Source organism: Macrosteles quadrilineatus, unplaced genomic scaffold (genome assembly GCF_028750875.1).
Source record: "Macrosteles quadrilineatus isolate MER2022 unplaced genomic scaffold, UCM_ALF_1.0 Scaffold_7__1_contigs__length_78375512, whole genome shotgun sequence".
NCBI classification, from domain to species: domain Eukaryota; kingdom Metazoa; phylum Arthropoda; class Insecta; order Hemiptera; family Cicadellidae; genus Macrosteles; species Macrosteles quadrilineatus.
Genome location: NW_026542600.1, coordinates 46,796,595 through 46,823,693, shown reverse-complemented (window position 1 = coordinate 46,823,693; position 27,099 = coordinate 46,796,595). Strand labels below are relative to the sequence as shown.

Sequence of the window (27,099 nt, the reverse complement as noted above, 5' to 3'; positions counted from 1 at the left end):
GGTTTCAAGTGATGTTGATCTGTGACATTAGCCTGATAAATTTCTTTGATTTCCAGTGCATTCGTATCTAGGTTCTAGTAATTTTTACCTATTTGGCTCGTATGTAACTGATTCAGGATATCTCAGAGTACGATTAATATCGATATATTTAATTTTTACATTAATTTCATTGCACTATCATGTGCTATTATTAAATATGTATTTAATAATTTTAGAGCCAAAGAAAAAATTTATATGTATATATAATTTTAGTTAGCAAGGCCACCCCTTCTTAATATGCAATATTTTTTTAGTATCTATCTCATCCTCTTCGTTTACTTAAATTTATTGATCAATGAAACTTCTTTATACAGTGTGTAAATTAAGTATTGAAACAAATATGTATTTTTTAAACCGAAATAGATAGAAATATTCTGTTTGTGGCAATAATTTTTAACAAAGATTCAGCAATTTTTTACATCAAAAATATTGTTTAACCCCCCTAACAGGGTAATGGGTAGGGGGTGACTCAATGTTTTCAAATAGCAACCCCTATCGAGTGACCCCTCATTTTTAAGGATTTGTCAAAAGAAACACAATGAAGCAAACCCGAGGTAGATATCTCACCCCTAGCCAAAATGGCAGGCATTCCAAAATTTGATTTACTGTATATGAAAATGCACCAATTTTACAAATAATGGAAATAAATCTGTACTTTTAAAACCGAAATAGATATAAATATTCTGTTTGTGGAATTGATTGTTAACATAGGTTCCGCAATTTTTTACATCAACTATATTTTTTCAATCCCTTTAACAGGGTAGGGGGTGGGGGTGACTTATTTTTTTCAATAACAACCCCTATTGAGTGACCCCTCATTTTGAAGGGGTTGTTAAAAGAAAAACAACGACGCAAACCCGAGGTAGATATTTCACTCCTAGCCTAAATGGCGGATATTCCAAAATTTAATTTTTGTAAAAAAGCACCCATTTTGGAATATCCGCCATTTTGGCTAGGGGTGAGATATTCACCTCGGATTTGCGTCATTGTGTTTCTTTTAACAAAATCTTCAAAATGAGGGGTCACTCGATAGGGGCTGCTATTTGAAAAAAATAAGTCACCCCCTACGCCCCACTTTGTTAGGGGGGTTAAAAAATATTTTTTATGTAAAAAGTTGCGGAACCTTTGTTAACATTTATTGCCACAAACAGAATATTTCTATTTATTTCGGTTTAAAAAATACAGATTTGTTTCAATACTTAATTTACACACTGTATATACTACCGTAACTTTATACACCTTTGTTTTAGAATGTTGTAGTGGTAGTACTGGTATCATAGTGGTTTTTAATCAGCTGTTTAGTGATCTTTCTGATCAACTGCTGCTGCTAGCTGCTACTGCCATAGCCATTAGAAATGAAATAGGTAGTCTAGTGTCAGTGTCATTTTCGTCAATTGTGTTGAATTATCTTTATTTATTTATTTATTTTGTTTAGTTTATGTAAGATTTTGTAATTTTCCAAACTTTGAAAAAATGGCTTTGAACGTAATAGGTGCTTTTGGTAAGTATAATATTTAATTTAAAACTATTATAATAGGCTATAAACTTAGACCTAACATAACTTAGTCTTTATTTTGTGCAGGACTTCAACTGTAATGTAGAGATTCAAGATTCAAGAGATTCAAGAGATTTATTATACCATTAAGTAAATAAATACAATAGGTAACGTCAAACTATTCTAAAATAAACAAACCAATGCATATAAGTAATCAAACGTTCATCATTACAAACCATGCTGAAATAAAAAATGGTTAATCTTCACAGCAAACAAAACAGCAAACCATGCAGTTATGGCAAACAAAAGAAAATGAAAACTGTGACACATACCTGAGTGTAAAAATAAAATTACAAACTAAAAACAATGGCCAGCCTTCAGAGCATCAAAAAATTCTTTAGTTTCATAAAAAGGATTCGTTTCAAGCCAATCTTTTACAATTTTTGTGAATTTTGACTTCCGCAATGACCGTACACTTTCCGGGAGAGCATTGTAAAACTTTTTGCCTGTAACAGGAAAACAGTTATTAGTTTTACTCAATCTATTGCTACTTAAATGTACATTGTTTCTATTTCTTGTAAAATATGAGTGGACATCCTTGTTACAAACCAGATCTTCTTCCATGTCCTTAATAGCTAACAAAGATTGATAAATATATACATTTACAACAGTCATAATACGAAGTTCTGCAAACAAATGCCTACAATGCTCCAGATAATGAACCTGACATATTATTCTGATAGCCTTTTTTTGATGGAGCAGTACTTTCTGAGCATGCGGGGAGTGACCCCACAGGAGCGTGCCATATACAATATGGGACTGAAAAAAAGAAAAGAAAGCCAGTCTCAAAAAGTTAAAAGGTAGTTCAGAGGTCAACTTCCTCAAAAGATGTCTTACTCTACTTAATTTTACACAGAGTGCATCTATGTGGTCATCCATCAATGTAGCCTACTGAAAAAGCTTAACCTACGTTACCTAATAGGGAGTTATTCACTGATTTCATGTTATTTTAATACTTTGACTGTCATGGTAGATTTACATTTTAAAGCATCTTTTTCCATTTGGGCTTTAAGTAGGCCTACCAATTTGTGTGGGATATCAAAACTGAAACCATTTTGATACTGTATATTTTTTATTGGTCATACAACCCAAGTTTTTAAGTCATACTAATCCTTTATGCGTTTTTCTGTTTTTATTATGGATCAATCACTTTTCACACTACCAACTAAAGGTTTTAAGAGGGAGCATAAACAAATATCGGACATCCCAAGTTAGTGTACCTAGGCTAACAAGGTAAGTTTCATTATTGGCATTGTGGATTATAACAAGCTGCGATAGTTTGTTATGACAAACGTTTGTGTTTTGGTCCCTATGTTTGTTATGACAATTTCAGGAGTAGGCCTCTATTTTTGAATTAGGCCTAACTTAAGTCTTAAGTTCTTAACTGCAGTTGATAACCATAATTAAACTCTCGGGTAGAGTTTCTTAACTGGGCTATGCTTATATTGATTGAAACTATTGAATTGAAAATATTGAAAATATTTTTAAATATTATCTATTATAAAATAAAACTATCATAACCTAACCTAACCAACCAAACTTGCTGATGGTGAAAAAATCGCATGAAGGTTTACTAATTGAATCGATAGTTTCAATCAATATTAGCATAGCCCAGTTAAGAAACTGTACCTCAACTCTCTATGAAATAGTAAGTTAACGGTAACTTCCCTCGTATGTAGGCAGTGTAATGTATGCCTACTTTACTATATAGGCCTAATTACTATATTGAACTCACTCAAGTCTGAGATCCTGCTGTGGAATTCCATAAAAAAAAGTTTTGTCGGATGTGTGGACCTTTTCTAACCAAGAAAAACTTAAGTACTGTATTTGTTTTCCTAATCCAGGCCAAATTAGTATTTATTCTTGGTAGGTAGTATTAGGCTATGTCCTTGAGCCTAATTGTTGTTAGGCTACCTATCTAACTTAAATACTTTTTTGTAGGCCTACAGTCTTGTAATGTAAATTTAATCTAGGCTATGTGTATTTTAATTTTTAAGATGTTATTTGATTTAGCCTATTTGACAAAATTGTAATTTTCCAGCATTTTAGAAGTAATCTTTATTGAAGTTTCAAATATCTGATTCACTAATTCAACTCAGGATCAAGAGCACCGTTTCAACATAACTTATTATTTACTAAGTTATGCATTTACGAGGGTATTCTTTAAATTAAGGTGTTGTAAGAACAAGCACGCCAGTTATAGCCAAGTAAGCTAGTTCAAATTTGATACTAACTTTGTGTTCTTTACTTCCCCAACTACTATTCTTGACGGTTCCCATCCCTATGATGATGTTAAGGAAAATTACACCACCAACATGTGTGAATCACGCTCTGAGGTTAGATGTGAATAATCCTCCTAATATTGAACTATATTTTCTAATGAGTGTGGTTAAGCTTCCAATGTATGTATTTGCAGCCAGAAAAGGTGGTTCCCTCAGCCAAATTGGTGTGCGAAACATTGCATCCCTCGCTTCTCTCCCTGAAACTCATCAAATGCTGTACAAAACAGTCCGTGATTTTGCCGAGGCAGAACTGAAACCATATGCTGCTAAGTTTGACAAAGAACATTTATATCCCAAAGAGCAGGTGAGCTTAATGTATTTGTTTGTTATTATTTTCAGATACTGTAGGCTAAACAGGGCTAAATATGAGGGGGAACACAGTGTATAACATTGTGGGACTTCTTTCCAGTTGAATATTTTATACCATTTTTGTAAAAAATCATTTCTAAACTATCACTGATGCTGTGTATTGCTTACCACTTTTTGTGTGGAACTGTTTATGGAAATAGGTTCCTGTTCAGGTACCGGTACCTAAAACCACAGAGAAGTAACTTAAGGAACATAGAATACATTCCATGGTACATATAAGTGGTGTCTAGCACTAGTGCTGGTGTCTAAGGCAATGTCCCGCACAGCTCCCCTCGTCCTCACAATGCTCATGGTGGAGGAAGACCCTGTGCCCTGTGGGATAGAATTTCCAAACAGCCCTTGCCATTCAGGCTCTTCTTTGCTCCTCACAAGTATATTTCCGTCCCAAAATACCAGGGCTAAGGGTGCACGGTCATCCCATAAGCATGTTTCATGGAAATTCAAAGATAAAAATACTTCATATTTAGCTCTCCTGAACAATGTCTTGCTTGTATGCTGTTCTTCCTCTTTTTGTCCTAACCACCCAACTATTGAAAGTAAATGGGACATGTTTGGATAGTTTCTTTGTTGTTATTTATTTTTATTTAATCTATATTGCATTTTGATTGTTCATTAAACCATGTGCTCATATTGTTGTAGCATTGTGATTACAAATTCTGTCTATCTTAGGTTGTAGATTGCTTATCTTGATTTAAAGTTGCACTGAAATGTAAATAAAAAATTTAAAAACCATTATAATCTTCTGAACTTTTTTAAATAGCATATGTACTTTTTATTCGTTCAAACAGTTTCCTCAAATGAGGTTATGTATTTAAATCAAGTTTTGTGAATATAACCTTACGGTAAAACTGTTTCAAGCTAGGCCTAGTAAAAAAATTAATGCAGGTACATATTTATTTTATTTTTTCAAAACTGCTCTGTTTAATACACAATGTTAAATAACTGCAACAATTATTTCTTTGTCTGCTCGTTACTACCTAGATTCAAAAAATGGGAGAGCTGGGTCTTATGGCAGTAGAAGTTCCAGAAGAATTTGGAGGAACGGGTCTCGATTATTTGGCCTATGCTATTGCGACTGAAGAAATTTCCAGGTAGGCTAGTTGTTGTAATGAAATGAGATTTCATTATTGTTCACAATGTACTATGAATCTTGTGAAATTTTATTTTGAGTTCACTACTATAGTGGCTCAGGATGAAGAGATCTTCAATGCTACCATGTTCGTTGTATGACCCTCTGGATTTCTAATAGGCCTATACTGGTAGAAATACAAATACATGTATAGGCCTATCTATATGCAATAAGAAGCATTTTGTATTTATTATTATTATCAATTTTGAGATAGGGATGCCACCTAGGTGCGAATTTTAACCCAAATATGAGTGAAGGATGAGTGTAGAATTGAGTAAGATGATCGGTGTAGCTTTGTTACTTATTAAGATCAGCTGTCTCATTAGTAAGGAATTTATCAAAGGCCTAATGATCAAAGACAGCTGGGTCTTACTTGATACTTGATACTTGATACTTGATGTCTTCATCCTTGACCGACATTATCGGATAGATTGATTATAGATTATTAGATTATTATACACATTTCTCAGGATCGAACTGGCAAAATTATGACTACTAGACGAGCACTATAACCAATATAATACCCTTGCCGCAACAAACCTTCAGACTAAGTGAATAATTTCAGTTTACCTTTTATTCGATAAGACTAAACTGGGAATTTTAAATGTAGTCTTTTTACCGTACGGTACAGTTTTTTGGATTTCGCTCCATAATCTCTACAACAATGTCTTTCTGTATTCAAAAGAGTTTGTTACCGTATTTTAAATTTTACACAATGACTTAAATGGAAGTTGGACATTTCCATTTTCAAGGCTAAAAATTGTAAGAAAAAGCAATTCTAATAAATGTCAAAACAACACATGGCACATTCCTGCATGATCTTGCAGGTTTGTAATCTCAATCAAGCTTGAATTATAATGAGTCATGACCTTGGTCTTAGGGGTTGTGCTTCAGCTGGAGTGATAATGAGCGTAAACAACTCTCTTTATCTTGGGCCCATCCTCAAGTTTGGCAACCAGAAGCAAAAGGAACAGTTCATAACACCCTTCACCAGCGGCTCCAAGATTGGATGTTTTGCTCTTAGTGAGCCAGGTAAATACATTACTCTAAAGCTAAGTAATTTTTAAGCTAAAAAGACTTTTAGTGATGTTTCAAAAGCAAAACTCGAATCTCAAAACCACTAGAAATTTAGAATAGTTTCGGCTTTGAGATTAGATTGGTGATTGATTGAATTGGTGATTGGTTGAAAATCAAAACTCTAAAAATTGAAATATTTTTTTTACGATAATTTTGTTTTTCATGGGAATCACACCTGTGTATATTGTTAAAATGCAAAGGACAAGCCTTCAATCCTTCTGTTTTGATGTTCTGTCGTCACTAGTGACGTCTTGTGTATAAACATTATTAATTTTTTTCCCCTTTCCCTCTCCCAAATAATTTTTTAGTAGCCATCAATCAAGGTTTTCATAACCAAACAAGTTCCATTCGCTAAGTATTTTACCCACAAATTACACAGATTTATAATCTGCCTTTTGCATTGTTGGATCATGTATGAGCTTATTTAAATCACATAAAAACATTTGTCCAATTTCCGTGAGTAGTTATAACAAAACTACTAATTTGATTTGGTATTTAAATCCTACAGATTTGTTAAGATCAATATAACATTCAAATTATGATAGCCTATTAAAAAATGTGGTGCAACAAAATCTTACCAAGCCGGAATGAAATTTTTAACTTGTTTTAAATTTCAAGAAGCCTTGACAACTTTATATACAGTTACAAAATTTTCTTTTCCTACTACTTTTTCGTGGTAGTAATATGTTGTTTTACTGTCAAAAATATCTCTAAAAAAATCTTTTTCAGAACTTAATATTGTGCTTTATGACTAGAAGCATTAAAACATTTTTGGTTTATTATATAACATTTTCAAGTAAAGCATACTTGTTGAGAAATATCAACAGAAGATAACCCCTTTCTAAATTCTACGGCCAAGGTGAAATCTAAAGATGGACTTCCGTAACCGCTATCAACAAACAATATTCTTCAAACCAGACTTCTTGCTTGTCAGTAATTTATTCTGATTGGTTGTACAATTTTTATAAATTAACTGTAGTATTTATTTAAAGTTAAATCATAGTTGATAACACTATGAATTACTTTTGTCCTTCTAATGTCTATGCTTTTCTTCTTCTTGTTACATTATGTTATCCTTGATTATTTCCCTATTACAATAGCAACAAACCTCCCAATTATTTCATCACAATTTTTGTTAACCATACCTATTATTCTGTAGTGTTTTACTTTTCTATTTTAAAATAAAATGAAATGAAAACCTTTCAGGGTTAAAAATTTTTTAATATTAAATTCCTAAAATAAAAAAATATATTTATTATATGATATATAACGCTTTTATAGCGCATATTTTTCTAAATTTTCCTGAACCCCCAGAAAGGCCCTAGCCTTCAAAACTCCCTGCAATTGAAAATTTTCTGTGTGTGGGGAACTATTGACTTATTATATCTCCATTAGGCTGAAAAAATTTTAACTAGGCTTATGTATTGTTAAAATGTTCAATCTTAAAACCTCTAATGCCGAATTGCATGAAAACCGTAAATATTAAGAAAATTGTTTTTAATATTAAGGCCTACTATTTTTCCAGATAGAATTTTCAAATTTGGTATAAATGTCTAGTTTAGAAGGTAAAAAGAGCTTAAGAAATTTTGTTCCAATATCTCAAGCTATTTCAATATGGCGGCCATTTAAAATCTTTAATGCCAAATTTCATGAAAACCATAAATATTAGGAACATTGTTTTACAATCAATAAGATAGAGAATCTACACAATTTAAAAAGACTACCATACTGCTCTTTTTTTATAAGTTAGGTCCTATTAAATTGCATTAACCGAATGTAGAAAAAAACTGATAACTTTTTGTCATCCAACTTTAACAAACAAGGCCTCATTTGATTTGGATTTAGATTCTCTATCTTTTTGATTGTAAAACAATGTTCCTAATATTTACCGTTTTCATAAAATTTGGCATTAAAGATTTTAAATGGCCGCCATATTGAAATAGCTAGAGATATTGGAACGAAATTTCTTAAGCTCTTTTTACCTTCTAAAATACACATTTATACCAAATTTGAAAATTCTATCTAGAAAAATGCCCAAGATATAAAATAGTTTTTAGAAATCACAAACAGACCAACATACAGAAATCTAGGCATTTTAGACCTATACATATATGGCATTTTATATTTGTCTTAGCCCAAGGAACAAGTCCTCAAAATATGTCCACACAATTTGGAAACACCTTGTATAACTACATTTTGGAAGAAGCCCCTGAATCAAAATTTTAAAGAATATTTACTCAGAAATTCAGCATTTGAATGTATGTCACTATATTAAATAGCGTACAAATTACAAATGAAATATAAACGTTTATTCTAACTAATTGTGAATTCCTAAGTGTAGAAAAGGAGGATAGCAGCTGGCTTAACTATGTGCTGTATCTTCTATGGCCTACCTACACTTCTTAAGCTAGTTACTATCCTCCATATTCTACAATTCAAAGTCCTGACATAGAGCCTTTCCTCGAACAAAACTAAATGTGTTCTTTTTCAGGTAATGGAAGTGATGCTGGAGCAGCATCCACCACTGCTGTTGCTAAAGGAGACAACTATATTATAAATGGCACCAAGGCTTGGATCACTAATGGCTATGAGTCTGAGGCTACGGTCGTATTTGCAACCACCGACAAGAGTAAAAAACACAAAGGAATCAGCGCCTTCATAGTACCTAAACCTAGCCCGGGTAAGTTGATCACTATAAATACAAGTCCAACAATATTAAAATATTCAACTTAAAAAATTACTACTAATAGGTAGTGTACTGATAGTACCAGTACCAAAATCCGATTTTGGTCAGGGACTGGTACTGGTACCAAGACATCACTCAACAGAATATAGTTTGTTTATTGTTTTCGCTTTATTTTTTATACATACAGTACGAGAATAGTATTTTAAGAAAGGACCAGTTTTGCGTATAGGTACATAGTTCGCGATTATGCCACAACAAGACTCCTTGCTGCTTACTGACATTATTTGTGAACAGAATGACACCATTTGCAGCTCTGTAGCTAACATATACACTTAGCTGTATGTTAAAAAAAAAAATATTGAATCTCCTGCCGCAACAGAGATAAGGTCAATGATACTTTTTTTATTACGAGAAATATACCGCATGTTGACATTCATTACAAGATGACTGAAGTGCATGATTCTAATGCAATGATAGAGGGGAAAGTGTAAAAATGGCCGTGAAAATGATAATTTCAGTAGGAATTGTGTTTTTGGTGAGTACCTCAGACTTCTCAAAGAAAAAGGTTTCACAGCCATTTTACACTCCATAACCCTACTTGAATCCATACATCTTAAAACAACAAATAATGACAATTGTTATTCTCTATAAGGATGTATTTCTGCAATAATATTTTTCAAAAGCATTGAAGCGAGCCATGACAGCAGTTTTAACATTGAGTATAATATTTTTAGACAGATTATATAAATTTATCTTTTCCATGTAATTCTGAATTTCATAATCTTAAGTATTCTTAATCAAGTCAAGTGAAAGTGTTGCTGGAATAAACTTTAGGAATAAACTGGAATAAACATAGTTTTTATTTTTCCTTATATAAAAAGTTATCTTTCTTACTGCCTGGTAAATGTATCAAACTATAAAAATCAATGTGATTTCACAAAATGTATAGATTCATGTAATAGTTTTTTACCGGTCTATGTGTCTACATTAGAACAAGCAAAAGGTCGATATAACTTTTCCGTTTGACTCAATTCTTGGTTTATCAAGTAAAAAGAATGCATAGCTTTATAAAACCAATCCAAACCATCATTACTATGTTGTTACAACCTCTCTGTGAAATCCACAATGAAGCGTGGTCAAGCTGTCGCTGACAACGAGCTTCATTGAACTCATTTAAAAGTTATTGACTCAGCTCTTTGCTGTAAGCTAAAGAGTGATATAAAAGGTCAATGTGAATCGTAAAATATGTAAACCCACCATTAACTAAAAGGAGATAGCGAAATTATCAATGAAATTTAAATTGGTGAGGAAGAGCTATTTTGATTTTATAAATATTTAAATAATAAAGTATTGGCTAGTTTAATGTAGACAATTAGATTGTATAAATCTGCTGGTTGGGTTACAAGCAAGGCTTCTGGACCTAGATGCTATTTTTCACTGTGTTATTAATTAATGATACTATCCAACAATGTGGAAGTAAAGCTGAGAATCATGATCTGATAATGTGTTTAAAAATAAACGTCATGAAACTATTTCAGTGTTTAAATTGGTAACAACATTGTCAAGGAGGGTTTCACTGGTGTCAGTGATTCTAGTAGCATGATTAACTAATTCGTGTAAATTGAAAGATAAAAAGATATTTCTTAGCTTCTCAACACTTGGATTAACAGAATTAAGAAAATCAATATTCCAATCTCCACACAGTACAATTGACATATTATTTTTCAATAAATGGTGAATTAACCTTTAAATGAGTTAATAAATTCTTGTTCATTATTGTGTGGAGGTCTGTACAAATAAACAAAGTCTTCATTAAAAACAATACTATTTACACTTTTAATATTTACAATGCAAAACTCGAATTTAAATAGATTTAATTGAAAATCAATTCGGACAAATGGAAATTCGCTTAGTCGGCAGGTTTGCTGCGGCGGCGGTATTTTATTTGATGAGTTGTTGGGATTCATTTGAACTTCGCCATTTTTGACAAATAAAAATAGAAAATATAGGAGATAGCAATTTGTATTATACTTCAGGAAGTTGCATACAGTATTATTCAGCACTTAATCTAAAAAAAACTAACCTTGTCGTAGGCTAAGCAATTTAATATCGAGCTAATTTTACGGCAGCTTCTTTTTTACTTAATTTGGGTTTCCAGGTCTTTCCCTTGGCAAGAAAGAAGACAAGATGGGTATTCGAGCTTCATCAACTTGCAGTTTAATCTTCGAAGATTCTTCTGTCCCCAAAGAAAACCTTTTGGGAGAACCTGGCATGGGTTTCAAAATTGCAATGATGACCTTAGGTAATATGTTGTGCAAAACAAAACAGTTGACTTTTCACAAGGAAAATCAGTTAAACACGCTTTAATGAAATTTAAAGTTAATCACTGTGTAAGCGCATGATGTGACTCCATCAACATACAAAGCGAATATATAATGAAATAATATATTACTTTACAAGGCTGGGAAGTAGGGTGTTTACTTTCCTGATAAGTTGCGTAAGATACTTTTTGGCATGATACTAGTAACAAGTTTTTACAATAAGTTTTAGACATTTAGACTATTTTAGCATGTCTAAAAAAAAACACACCTATCCTATGGCAAAAAACTAACCTATCCTAACCTAATATTACCCTAACCTTACTAATAGGTCAATCTTTTAAAGTCATCAGAAATTATGACTGTTATTCGTTTTAAAATAACGCCTGTAATACTTAGCAATTGCTCGAATTCGAGCAACAGGTACACTAGTGCATATTAAATACACAATCAGTATCCATAGCATTGCAATAGAATTGTTTCACTGTCACCGCTGCCTGACAACTATGTATTATTATTTTTGCTGATTCATCAAATTATTTCTTCACATAACCTTAAAGTTGTAGTTGTGTTGACTATCGGTATGCATTATTATTGTGGTGAATAATAGGGTATAGTGTGGTGAAAAATAGGGTATAGTGTGGTGAAAAATAGCGTTCGTACCACGGACTGAAATGGTTTTGCAGCTCTCGATTGTTTTAAGTATCTCGAGCCGGCAAAACCTCATTTTCGGCCCTAGGTACGAAATATAATATTACTAGCCTATATGGGGGAAACATATTTGAGCCTCCCATATTTTTTATGCGGTTTTCTACACCCCTAATGTATTTATTTATTTGTTTATTCGTATGTATTTAAGTTTTTGGCTCTTAATCTATAACATTAAGAATCTAAATATAGAAGCCCAAACTTGTCAAACCATAGTTCAAAGCTCATATACTAAATTTATTTAATGTACTTCTTCTGGTCTATAAAATATTGCTGTTTACAAAATATTTAAGCAATAATGAATTTTAATGTTTTTAACAGATTCCGGAAGAATTGGTATTGCATCTCAAGCCTTGGGTATTGCTCAGGCAGCTTTAGATTGTGCTGTCGAATATGCATCAAAAAGGGAAGCCTTTGGTGCACCTATCACAAAACTACAAGCTATTCAGGTGGGTTGGATTTAAACTAACTCAAATATGCAAGTTAAAAAATGTAGTGTTTTGTATCTTTTTGTTTTTTTTTTATCCAAAATGTACCATCAAATTTTGATGCATAAAAATCCCGAGGTTGGCGTCTTTAAATCCCGGGACAAAACTTGAATATCTTTACCGGACATCGTCATATCTTGATTTCCCCTTTCTCACATCCTTTATTCTCTCATCTGGTATTTTTTTGTCAGGCTAATAAACTAGTTAAATGTGCAGTGAAACATGCTAATTTTTTTGTATTGTAGCTAATTATTATGAAGGTAATAATTGCTAAATTATGCATTGTATAATAAAATCTAAGAGACTATATCTAATAGTTTACATTTCTAGCACAAGATAGCAAACATGTCAATGCAGTTGGAGGCAGCTAGACTTCTGACATGGCGAGCAGCTTACCTCAAGGATTGTAAAAAACCCTTCACTAAGGTAAAGGGAAATCAATTTAAATTTTGATAATACAGTACTTAACTGATTATGTGACCCCGGTTATACAAGCCCAGGGTTATCCAAGGTCGTTAGAGGCCTAAATATACATTTATTTTTAAATATTAAGTGGAAGTACAATAATTAATTTATTATAGTATGTCTTTTTTTCTGGTCAAAGAAAAGTTAAATAGCGAGCAATTTATGGTTTGTTAAATGAATACTTTTATATAACCTAAGCCAGTGCTCGATTTGCAAGGGAACGCGAGATTTGCGGTACCTCTCTTTCGGAAAGATCAAAATATTGGCATAAATAGGTACATGAATATGTGCAAATCACATTAAATATGTTACAGTTCCGGCACCTTATTTTCTACAAATCGAGCACTGACTTTAACAAATATTTTACATAAGAATGATCCGCAATAACCTAGAAAATGTAAATCACATAGTACATGTACTAGGTTGGCCCGCCAACCGTTACGTTACAACCGCCATACCGTAACGCCGCCGCCGCCGCTGTGGCCGTGCCGTTGTTACATTTATGACAAGCTGAACAGTATGCCTGCAAAACGTAAACAATAGCAGTGTCAGTCTTTGTCATTGCGATGTTTTGATGTATGATTGTGTCAAGCTATAGCTCAGGTCAAACTCAAATAAAATGTAATTTACGCTTTTTAAACCGAGAAGATCCACATTATTGTGGTATTTCAAATACTTTTTCCTACCAATGCATGGAAATTATCACATTGCTATACCTGTAAATAGTACGCAAAATAGCTCATTGCCGCTCTAGAGCAGGAATGAATCATTCCCGCTCGCTAATCAGCTGTTTTAACAGTTGGTGTTTCTACACCAACCACAGCTGTGGATCCGGTACATTATTTAACAATTGGTAAGCAAATAACATAACCTTAAAAAAAGCAAACATAACCTAAATGACATTTTATATAGATCTAAAAAGTTAATCTATGCGTCTTATTATAAGTGGATTATGGTGGTAGGAAAAATATTGCGTGTATTAGAATCCCAAACATTCATTGCACCTCTCAAAATGTACGGCCACACCATAACACAACCTTATTCAAAAAAATGTGCATGAATTCAGATTGATATTTTTCACTCTATGTATTGTTAAAACATATAGTTTACAAGTATCTGTCTTCCTAATTTGATACAGTAACCCCTAACTTCAAAATCTTTGCGACCTCTGTGTTATCCGAGATTCTCAGTATCCGAGGTAGTCTCTGTTCCAACAACCTCAGTTGATCGAGAGCGCTCTGTATTTGGAAACTATTATCACTATTGTTGTTGCTATTTCATTTTGCACTTATTCTGCCAAGACAGCTCAGTTCAGTAGGAATATATATGAACAAACTTAACAACCAAATTCTCTAAAAGTACGTTTTTAATCGTTGAGTAATTTTAATAATTTTTCTGCATTGACATCAACTTTATTTTACCTCTTGCACACAAACTCTGAAAGTAAGAGGACCCTGTCAATATTTACCGTGGTAGTAATGACCTGGATTTTTGAGAAAATATAACTGTTTGTTGAACTTAACTTTACTGTTTCAGGAGGCAGCCATGGCCAAACTAGCTGCTTCTGAAGCTGCCACTTTCGTTTCACACCAAGCCATTCAGGTTCTATATTCTTCTTATTATATTACAGTCAACAATAATAATTATACAGGGTAGCCGAAAAGTAACTTGCACCCACCTTAACTTTTAACCATTTTTGAAACCTTCTTAGATATTAGGAGCTATAATAATGATGGTTAATTTTGGAAATTTTGCCCTTTAGGGTAGTGGGGGTAGGAGTTAGCTCAAAATTGACGAAGGTAAGTAGAGTATAGTCGAGTTTGGTATCATTTCACAGGTCTTAATGAAACAAAACAATTGGCATAAAGGAAATAAAAATCCACTAAACTAAAATGGCAACAAAAATTTACTTTAAAAATCCAGCTTATAAGCTATTAAAAGTAGGTATTAAAAGTATTCGTAAAAACATTGTGGTCATAATTGTGGTAAAAGTCCCCATAATTGCTGTTATCAGTAATCTCAATTTTAGGGTGAATCATTTTGGGCACCATTTTGTTATTAGTGGGTTGATTTTTATTTGTCTTTTTTCAATTGTTTAGTTTCATCAAGAACAAGTACTGTATTTCAAACTTGACTCCCCATCCATTTGGATATGTAACCCCTACCCCCAGTACCCCTATGGGCAAAATATTAAAATTAAAAATCATTATTGTAGCCCTCTTGTCTAAGAAGGTTGCTGGTTGCTGCGAACCAATTTCAAATATCTCAAATTGTTTAACACTTAAGGTGGGTGCCCTGCCTGTATATGATTCATAAGTCGGCTTAAAGTTTTTGTCATTCACTATCTTATCCAAAGAAGTTGCATATGAATTACATTTTAATCAATATATTTTTTTAAAAACTTGTGACTATATTTTAACTGAATAAACTTGAATTAATTTTCATTTAAATGATTCAAACTTGTAAACTCTTGCTAATCAAATTGACGGTGGATTGCTAGACTTAGACAGTGATGTTTACTGAACCATTTGGAAAGAAAACTTTTATAGCAAGAAGAGCCAAAATGCCTTCAAATAGTATCAAACAAAAGAGAATCACTACTATAGGTATTAAGGAGAGTGTGTTAGTCTAGTAAAGAGCATGGAACTTTGGTGCCTGAGATCCTAGGTGTAAATTCTGCCAATCACCAATGGATTTTATCTAAGAGATCATGTCAAAATCCTCTTCACTTAGTCTTAAGTAATGTGTAAATCAAAGCCAAGTAGAACCTAGCGTCCTAGGGCATGAAGGTGGACAAAAATAAAATTATAGATACTGAGCTATTTTTCTGTGTTCCATTGTGATTTATCAATTCGCCCGACCTCATTCGATTGCACACAAATTCAAATTCAAATTATAATACAAATTACTCAAACACAAACTTATGAACACACCCCAGCTTTTAAGTCACTTAAACTCACATCTTAAACCGATGCTGGAATATTAAATGTGCTGGGTTAGCAGAGTTTAACTGCAGGAAAGAAATCTAATCCTCAAGTGTTGATGGGAATGGTGCTCACTTTTGATACTATTTGTCCCTTTAGTAACATAGTCCAAGACTCGTAACTTCCAGGCTAAGAGCCTTTAAGTATACTATATGTTGGAATTGGCTAGCTCTGGAACTCGCTAACTCGGTCGGGTGGCGGAACTGGCCAACTGTCCCGCTCCAAAATTGGCTAACTCCAGAACCCACTGACTCGATTTTGTCCGCCATTTTGAATTTTTTATAACTCAAAAGCCCTCGGAGATATTTTTATGAAACTTGGTATAAACTTTAAGTCTACAGCCATAAAAATTCTCGGAAAATATTTTGATCAGGCTCATCGAATTTCAAAATGGCGGCAATTTAAAATCTTTAAAGTTACAGTTTAAAGTGTAAATGGCCGCCATTTTGAAATTCGGTGAGCTTGATCAAAGATATTTTCAGAGAATGTTTATAGCTGTAAACTTAAAGTTTATATTAAGTTTCATTAAAATATCTCCAAAGGATTTTGAGTTGTAAATAAAAAAAAAATGGCGGATTGCGGCCAAACTAAGCCGAAATTTAAAAAAAAGTGTTCATACATTTTCAACTTATATTTGCATGTAGAATGAGAATCTGCATAGCCTGCTACGCTTTACTGAAACACCCTGTATGTAAAAAAATTTGCATCCGTAGTATAGTTTAACTTAACACGGAATGGTGTAACACATTGTTACACTTAAAGATTTCCTTGAATCGAAAAAGGTACCATCGGTAAATCTTGTACCCATGAAATACCTAGCCTACTTAAATTGTTTACTGAACTATAATCCTGAAGTACTTCGGCAATTAAAAATGCCAACAGAGGTGAATTAATATGTAAACCTGTTAGAATAGTGTGATGTATTTTGCATAAACTAATTTTGTGTAATATTTTAAGTCTGAAAATAGCTACAATGTAAGGTGTTATGATTTGTTCTTGTTGTAATTGTATTTATAAAAACTAGCTGTTACCCACGGGCTTCATCCCGTTTGACTTCATAAGTATTCATAAAATTATCGATTGGTTAAGTTAAGCTGAAATAAACAAAACAGAATACAGTAATACAAACAAATAAGTACAGCTGAGGTATTTTTAACATTAGGTATATGGAAAGTTCCCTTTAAAAAGGAATTACGACCTTAAAGGGCAATTTATAAAATAATAGTTTAAAGTAGAGTTATAAAATAAGAGGATAGTTTTGCGCAAGGTTTCTCGTCATGACGAACATTTTAAGTATATGGTTTGTGGGGGTGTGACTGGTAGTTTTCTCAAAAGTTCATGGGTACTTGGGCTTTATATATAGATTTAATATACCTAGCAGGTACCTTACAAATTTTTTTTGCAATACATTAAAATGTAATATCCTTTGTAACAAATAATGAAAACTATAGATAAAATAAAAAAAAATAAAATAACACATACTTGTAAAAGGTTTAATTAATTTTTTTACTGTAATACACATTCTATTTGGTGCTTGAATGAAAACACAAATAAAAAATTACTAACATTAATTAATGTAATAAGATATATTTAAACAGGTGCTGCAAGTCAGAGATAATGCATAAACTTTTAAAGCTTTAATATATTTTATAACTGACTACTATAATTTACCAACACACCTTTTACCATAGAAGTATTTTACTAAGATACAAGTGAAAACAAGTCAAACATTTTATAGATTAATCATTATAAGGTTTAGAACATAGTTATTTTCTCTATAAATAAATGTCACTTCCCACTCTGATACGTTGGCCTGGCAATTAAAACCCCCTTTTCCTATATTTCTTGGCTGCACTAAAACTATAAAACTGTAAACTATGACTTATGTTTATTTTTATAATGGTTTAGCATGGAATTCTCGTTTGTATAATATGTTAAAAGTCCTAGCATGAAAAGTACCATTAAGAACTTTAACAAGTTTGAGTTTTTTCTTGACAAGTAAAATGTTGCAATACAAGTCTAATAACCAATCACAAGCTAACCATTTATATGAGTAACTGAAATATGTTTAAATGTATCCAATATCATCGATTAATACAACACAAACATAACATTCAATACAACATTAATTTGTTCTTTGTAGTGTTTACAGAATTATTAATAAAATACAACACTAAACAAAAGTACGTCAATGTCAACCAAAAACACACTGGGAGTAAAGTTATTTAAATTGTTTTTGGATAGGCGATAAGGTATTGTATGTATGTGTATGCACGTGCGTGAGACAGACAGGACTAGACAGGATCCCTTATCAGCTCATTATCATTTATTGTTGCAGCTGCTTACGCTCGCCCGCTTCCAATAAATGTAATTTTTGTTAACATCAGACGACCCTAGTTGTTATAAAATGTCTATATAGATTTTTTTAAATTGTACTGGCACTGTATGATTTTGACTAACGACTAAATTGAAGATCCAAATTTCGACGTATAACTTAATTACTATTTTACAAAACCTTTTAATTGAATGGTTAATATAATACTTCTGCCCCTTAAAATCATGATTAGCATATACTTAGAGGTAAAAGAATAACATCTAATAAAACATAAACTGAGCAAAGTTTTTTTTTTCAAAAATATTAGAACTCCATTAAATCTCCATTTAACCCAACACAATTGTACAAGTTACGTTCTACGTTAGGACAAGAGTTTTTATATTATTTATTGTATTTTTTGCCCCAAGCGAAGGGCTCCCCTTCAACTCGATCGCCGTGGCCGTACGTTTGTGTGAACGGCTTCATTGAAACTGAAACTGGTCCGTCACAGCCTAGCAGCTATGCTCGTGTAAACTAGGCCTAAGCGCGGGGCCCAGTGCAACCCTGAGGAAAAGTCACTTAGAGTCAAGAATTTTGGTCCTAGTAATACCTTGACGCCATTCTGCATTTATATTATTTGTATAATGTATATCTTGAATAAAGTGTTTCTGAATCTGAGTCTGAAACCTTAAAATTCACCTAACAATAAACTTAAATTTAGGATAACGACAATAAACCTGTTAAAAAAGAAGGCCATTCGGTAAGTGTCTGATTAATTGTCGAATTTATTAATAAAAACTACTGTGCCAGGGGGCCCCTGGGCCTCGCCCTCGCCCCGTCCGCCCCTAGGTAAGTTCGCCCCTGGAAACTAAATTGCAATAAGTTAAAATATTAGAGTGTGTCTTGATTCTATTTTCAGCAAAAAATGTTTTTCAACTAATCCTATCTGGAATTTCAAACATAATTCTGAGAGCCTTATTTTGCCATGTAAAGACCCCAAACTAGCTGTGAGCTCCCAAACTATTACCCCATAGTATATTGCCATTCAGCAAGTGTGAGTGAAATAAACTTCAGTAAATAATTAAGTGTTGGTTTGGAAACCACAAATTTTTAGTTTTCTTAACAAAAAACATACTCTCGGCAATTTTTAAATGATATTATTGGTATGTATTTCCCCAGTGAGTTTAAAATCATGAATATTCTGAGTAGATCAACAGAAATAGTAGGCCTATTGTCTGCTTCAAGATTACGCACAGTAAGACAATTATTTCTTTACAAACAAAATAAGAGCTTAATAATATTTATATGCTGCAGTTAAAAATATTATCTATTTGAGTAAAAGAACCAACTTAAGTTACGACCTTCAAAAAAAAATATTTCTTAAAATGCAAAAGATCCAAATGAACTATTATATATAGTATTTATTATATTGTATGCAACTAATTTAACAACCTAATAATAAACATAACAATAATAGTAAGCGTAGATCTAAATATACATTTTATTTGAAATGTGCTATATTGCTCTTACTGCTAACAATTTGTAAGCTGCAACTTTTAAGTACCAATACGAAAAATAGGTACAACACTTTTGGCAACATTGGTCAATATCCTTCGTGATGGCTCCCATTGGATGGCGTGCGAGGCTTCTCATTGGTAATTAGCGAGTTCCGCAGAGGGACTGTTAGCCAGTTCCCCCTGCTCTAGAGCAGGTTAGCGAGTTCCGGATTCGGCCAATTACGTTTACCCGTGATACACATATAGGTTACCGCAGCTGGATCTTTACTGTGGTCCGAGACCAAAACGTAAGTTAACTTTCTAAACAGTTCTCATATACCTATTTGATATATCTGAAAGATAAGGGTATTTAGTGTTATGATCTCAACGTGGCAATTTTACTAGATACGTTAAGTAGGCTATTCACTGTATCCAGAAATTTTCTATTCTAGATCCTTGGAGGGATGGGGTACGTCTCCGACATGCCAGCTGAAAGGCATTATCGAGACGCTAGGATAACCGAAATTTATGAAGGCACATCAGAAATCCAAAGACTTGTTATTGCAGCCAACATATACAAAGAGTACGGTCTGTGATGTCTTAAAATATATTCAGATTTGCTCATTCATTAATCAAAAGAATATAGTTATTTGTGCAACTAGTGAGGCAATTGCACTTTGCACTCGAGTTGCACATTATATTTTTCCTACCGTTACCATAAAACAAATAAATTGGTAAAGAAACGTAACATATTTTTTCACAGAAGTGAACTTTTAATATGACATTTAATGATACAACAGTACAACAGCGGACCAGCTGATTTACAGCCAGTGCTGACAATGTATTTCGCGCGTATACGACCTTGTCTGCATGTTACGTGCTCACTATTTCGTGCCTTCACGTTGCAAATCTGGAGTGAGACAAAGTAATTACAGTGAGACAATGTTAACATTGTCTCACTGATGAGCGAATTGGCCACTTTGCTTTCTCAAATCAGTGAGAGAACATGTACATTGTTAGGTAACTGTAGGAAAAATAAATTGCTTTGTTTCAACAAATTCATATCAGATGATTGAGCAAAGATGGCTATGTTATATACCTATACTCTTTCCCCAATATGGTGTTGTATTTGTAACAATCTTATGTTGTATTTTAATGTAATTATTGTTTTATATGTATGTTTATTTTAAGAATCCTATATTTTTGTAACATTTATATCTGAATTCCTAGGATCCTAAGATTTTCCAGGTAGCAGACCATTATCTTGCAAATGCTATATATTTGTTTACAATTGTTGAAATTTTACAATTTTTCTGACTCTTAAAGCTAAACTCTAAGTTGTCAAAAGCAAATTTCTCTTTTCTAGACAACAAATTTCCCAGGATTTAGATTTTACTCAATAGTTAATTTCTCTACCTATTGTTTGTCAGATGCATTTTTGCTGCTCAATATATATTATATAAGAATTCTCCTAAGGATACTTTGACCAGAAGTAGTGTGTCTTTTCCGAGTATACTTTATTGAAGACTGATCATTTTAAACTGATTTGAAGGTGTTATTGTTTTTATTAATTTGTTTCACATGTTAATTTTATTGGTGTTTTTGTAGATCATAAAGTATATGTAAATGAGAGCTTCCAATGTTCAAAGATTTGTGAATTTCTCACTCAGTACAACGTTAGCTTCTATGTCTATGGATCTACAAAATAAAATATGTAGCTCAATAAGTAGAAAGAGTAGAGAAACCCCTGGTTTTAAGGCTTTATAATTAAATAATTGTGCTTGTAATGAGAGAGAGTGGTGTGCAATATTAAATATATTAGAGCAATATTAGAGTAATGTGCCATATACTATTCAAGTTATGACACATTAGTAATACAAAGTACTGGGTGTTTTTCAAACACAACTCATATTACAAGTAGATACCATAATACACTGACAACGACAAAAGAGCTCAAATTTTGGTAACCCTTTATTCTACATATCATTGCAAATTAGCTGATATGCATGATTGCATAGTTATACAGAATGGAAAAAAGTCCCTGGACGGTTAAATATTTCAAAAAGTAATAAAGATACAGGTTCAAAACTTGGTTCACAGTTACTGGGCATTAAAATAATTTTATCACGTTATTCAGTGATGTGGTACCTCCTCAGGCGGATGACCCGCTAATAGTCAAAAGAAAATCTTAAATGTAAGCATAGGTTTATATCAAACCCGAACTCAAATGGGCAATCGAATAGATAATTACAGCTATTCAAAGATGCATTGAATTTGCAGTGCTATTATATGCTACCACCTCAAGGGGCATAGCTAGAGTTGCTATTATACGCTAGAAGTCGCAAGAAAATAATAAACAAATTTCTTTATTAGAATACATTGCCGCAAATTTGAGCTCAAAAGAACGACTCAGTAAAAAATGGTAGCCGTTCAAAGGTTCAAGAAATCTTTGCACGGCTGCCATTTTTGACTCAGTTGTCCGTTTGAATTAAGTTAAGTAAACAGGAATACCATCATATGAGATGTTTTGTTGTTTAGAAGTATATCATGGTAGTTGTAATTATTTGATTGTGTTAAAAAAAACACCCTACAATATATATGGATGGCCTTTGCAGGCAGAAAAACTTTAGTTTATCTCCATCACATTTAACGTTGTTCCCAAGTATAGTGCATTTGTATGTAGGTGTCTGTTTAAACAATTTGATTTTTTTTTAATGGGAGCATTCCTCAGGTAACATAGATACAAGAAGACAAAAATATTGTATTTACCAACTAAGAAAATCAATGCACTGGCCTCCAGCACATACCAAAATGTACCCGATATAGTTTAATTCCAATTAAGTTAGTCTTTCTGATGTATGTAAGGGCTGAATATGTGTGTGTTCCCAGTTGTGATTTCCTCCTCTTTCTCGTCCATCTCAGCCATTGAGGTACCTATCCCCCCTCTAAACCCTATCTCAACCTAAGTTGAGGCAGACTACCTGGGAAAAGAGGGTCGAACAGGACAATGCCTAGGCTGACCCTCTCGACCCTTAGAGTAAATCCCATTAACCACTCCTCACTGAATACTCCACTTAAAAGTAAAAAATATTGAATAATTGAAAATATAATAAATTCGGTATATTCCAAAAATAATATATTTAAAGTGATCATTTAATTACAACAGGTTACATACCTCCACATTCACAATTCCTCAGTCGAACTTCTGTTGACTACTTAGTAGTCATTTTCAAAACAAACTTTAAAATATTCGATTAACGTCAAATTTTCTTGAATAGATTAAACACACATACATAACACGGTAGACATTTAATATAGTTGGCCAGCTGGCACACGTCACTGAACTCAAAACGTATGCATAGCTGCGATGAACTCAGTGACGTGTGCCGGCCGGCCAACTATGTTAAATGTCTACCGTGTTATGTATGTGTGTTTAATGTATTCAAGAAAATTTGACGACATCCAATGAATCGAATATTTTAACAGTTGTTTTGAAAATAAGTACTTTGTAATCAAAACTAGTCAACAGAAGTTCGACTGAGGAATTGTGGATGTCAAGGAACGTAACCTGTTATAATTGATTACTGACTCCGAAAGGCTTCTTTCTACATGAATAAATTATCATTTAACGTATATTTTCATGTTTGTCCTATGCAAATCGATCGACCTAAGGTATTCAAACAAACTTTTCCCCTAATAACTTAATACAATATTTTATTTTAAAATTACAAATTAATACGTCCGTATTAATAGCTAATTGTGTAGTAATTACAAAATGGTATGCGATTTGCTAGTTCATATGTTACAGTAAACTTTCTCTCTGCGTTAGGAAAATTTTATGTATGCTAGAAAAAACAGAATGCAGAAACAAAATTATACCCTGGCCGAAGAACTTCCTGCCGAGTAACACTACGGAGACTCTCTTGTACGTAAAACTGTAAACAAATATAAATAAATACAAAAATTTTAAAAAAATTAACAAAGGTCTGACCAAAACTTTAAATCTGCCTCTAGCAATCTCAAGGCTGGAAAAAGAATTATTTAATGAGTAAATAGCCACGTGTAGTTGTTATGGAGTCGTTTTTAAAAAGGATTGAATTCATTCATTGCAACTCAGTGGCAGTTTCTTGCACTCTTTCGATTAAGGCGACATGGAGACATGCGGTGGGCTACTAACTTTAGAATAACAGCTTTTGAGTTGAAAAGGAATCTGGCAGGCCGTCCAAAGTCAGATTGGACGCCAGACAACTTAACATTCGGTAGAGTTTGTGCTGCTGTGGAAAACAGTTTTCGTAGGCCCGCCCAAAAACAAGCGGCTGCTTTGAAAATGTCTGACCTGTGATTTTTTTTCTGTGATAACCTAAAATTCATTATTTTCAGATATACGGAATTATTATATTTTCAGATATACGGAATTATTATATTTTCAATTATTCATTATATTTCAACTTATAAGTGGAGTATTCAGTGAGCGAGGGTTGGGAGGGTCCAGGCTAGCCATTGTCCTGTTCCACCCTTGGTCAGGTAGTCTGCCTCAACTTAGGCTGAGACAGCCTTTAGTTATCCCATGTACATTGTCCTTTACAAGAAATACCTACTCTTACAGTCTCCTCTATCGATAAGTTTGAAACTACGTGTTATTTAGAGTTAGTTCAGTATTAATTTACACTATGAATTGCATGACTATCAGTATGATTGTGGCAAAAGCAAAAGTATGCCTGTGGTTTTGATTGAGCTATATCATTTAAACGAACACCTGAATATTTGTCTGTATACTCCTTAAAACCAGGGATGAGTTGCCAGAGTATAAAAATTATGCATACATATTTGTTTAAAATGGTTTATTAGAACTTTTGACATTAGCTGGCAATTAAATGAAATGTATATTTTGTAGTTTTTTAATTGGAACTGATTAAATATTATTATGTATTGTGTACATGATTATATTTTAAAACTAACTCTGTTATCTTATTCCTCCCAAAATCACAATTTACAGGACTTGTGTATTAGTATTATTTTTACTAAACTCATTTCATATTACGGTATTTGAAAAATTTTCCAGATATTCTAATTAAAAGTATATAAAATCAAATATGCTTTATTCATAAAGTACAGTTTTGTACATTGAATGGAGTCAACTAAATCTATCTTAAATAATTTACAAATTTGCACATCTTAGACCTTTATTAACATTAAAAACCAAGAGCCATTAACAGAAAATAATCAAAACTAAATCTATTATCAACTAACGCTAAGAGGGGAGGTGGAAAAATACTCTTCCAGGGAATAAAATGCTTTCTCCACTAAATAAAGTTTAAGTTTTCTCATGAAATTTTTCCTGCTTTGTTTATTTCTGAATTCACTAGGAAGATGCTTAAATAATTTTTATAGGATGGTTTTTTTTCATAGAATTTTAATTTTTGTTTACTGGAAACAAGGAATTTTTTATGCCGAGTGCTGTGATAATTTGTCTCAGAGGTACTCAAGCGGGTTTTTGCTAGAATAATTGTGTCATAAATATATTGGCCATATACTGTTATATTTTCAGTTCTTTGAATTTGTTTTTGGTTGTTTTGTTGTGTTCTAATTTCAAATGATTCTGATTGCTATTTTTTGAAGTTTAGGTATGCTATCCAAATCTCCTATTGTAGTTGAAACATAAAGGCACAAACCATAGGAGAAATGTGAATGGAAATTAGCATAATATATATTTTTTTAATGTTCTATGGTTACAAAAATAAGACATTCTAGAGAGTGAATATAGAGAGTGCACCACCAGCATAATTAATATAACATCAAAACAACAGGGGGCCATTCATTAACCCCTGGGGTACACCACATTTAACTCTTTCAGTTTCAGAAGAAAATGTAATTCTGTTATCATGATTATGTGTGAACTCTACAAACTGACAACGATTATTTAGGTATGACTGACACCATTCTTTTTTTTTTTTTGTATCCCCTAAAATGAGTTATTTATCCCGTGTGCTCCCGCTATCTCTGCGTCCCGCCACCTCCGAACCCAAATCTGTCCCGCCACCTCCGAATTCTTGAGTGTCCCTTATAATCCCCTGTCACTGTCTGCGTTGGTAGCTGTCATTGCATCCTGCTGCGAAGCCCCGCCTCCTAATTACCTCCCCTCCATAGTATAAATTAATAAACCCTACGTGTATGTAATTTTATTTTTATCGAAATGCTGAATTTGTGTCACAAACGCTGAATGTTTACAACTGTTACGTTAAGCAAATGGTATTATAGCAAAAGCTTTAGTCTAGAATGTTAGCTCGGCTGCTAGACTTTTTTAAATTTAAAACTTAATTTCTAAAAAACTTATACAATAAACTGAAATTATGACTTCGACATTACCTAGTTCTCAAAATTATCTTTCCTTCAACACAAAAATCGTGAAAATCCGTTAAATGGTTGATTCAGAATCGTGAAATAAAAAAAACCCTGTCACGTTTTAATATATAGGCCTACAAGCTGTTGGCCCGTCCTACGTACGGGAATCGAGTAGTCAGTTAAAATTGTGTTTAATTGAGAACACTTCAATTACATTACAATAACACTTCTCAATACCTGCCCATCATGATCAGACAAAAAAGTTATCTATCCTGGATTCCGAATTAGCTGTTGGAAAAGTACTAAGTACCTTAATCCATGTATGGATCCAAACACATATGCCTGTTATGTTTTACACATACAATTACAGTGAAATTCTGATTAACCTAAATAAAGGTGGAAATGCCTTTTCAGATAACATCTTTTTTGGTTGGTGAATGGTATGACTTTAAAGGCTATTTCACTATATCGGTTAAAGAGGTCTACAAAAGTTGTTCTTATGTTATTTGAATTATAACTGCCATCTCAAAATCTTCAACTGTTGACAAAGCGGGTGGAAATATTAGTTATCAAGTATATGTATAAGCCCAAAATTACATATTTCTGTACTTTTACACATTCATTTATATATAATGTACAGTATCCTTGATTTAGCTAAGTAGGCTACTTAATTTGTTAGGACTTGATCGTTTAAGAGGATGGTTTAAATACAAGTTTTTGATCAGAAGTATACGTATGCTACTGCATTCGTTTCATGGGAGCCTTTATGGAATTTGAAAATAAAAAGATGCCAATGTCCTAGTGTATCGGTTCTATTTCTGAAAAAAGTTAGCTCTGTCAGTCTTCT

General features: G+C 32.9%; 1 protein-coding gene across 1 annotated transcript; it reads left to right on the top strand.

The window, feature by feature from the left end:
- Positions 1-1,396: 1,396 nt before the first annotated feature.
- On the top strand, positions 1,397-24,868 carry LOC128998100 (short-chain specific acyl-CoA dehydrogenase, mitochondrial-like). The gene is made up of 10 exons (XM_054424095.1): positions 1,397-1,540; positions 4,011-4,180; positions 5,227-5,336; positions 6,255-6,406; positions 8,943-9,131; positions 11,296-11,439; positions 12,485-12,612; positions 12,982-13,077; positions 14,653-14,718; positions 20,363-24,868. Exons 1-10 carry the CDS (start codon positions 1,513-1,515, stop codon positions 20,504-20,506), a joined length of 1,227 nt encoding a protein of 408 aa, XP_054280070.1. The 5' UTR covers positions 1,397-1,512; the 3' UTR covers positions 20,507-24,868.
- Positions 24,869-27,099: the final 2,231 nt, after the last annotated feature.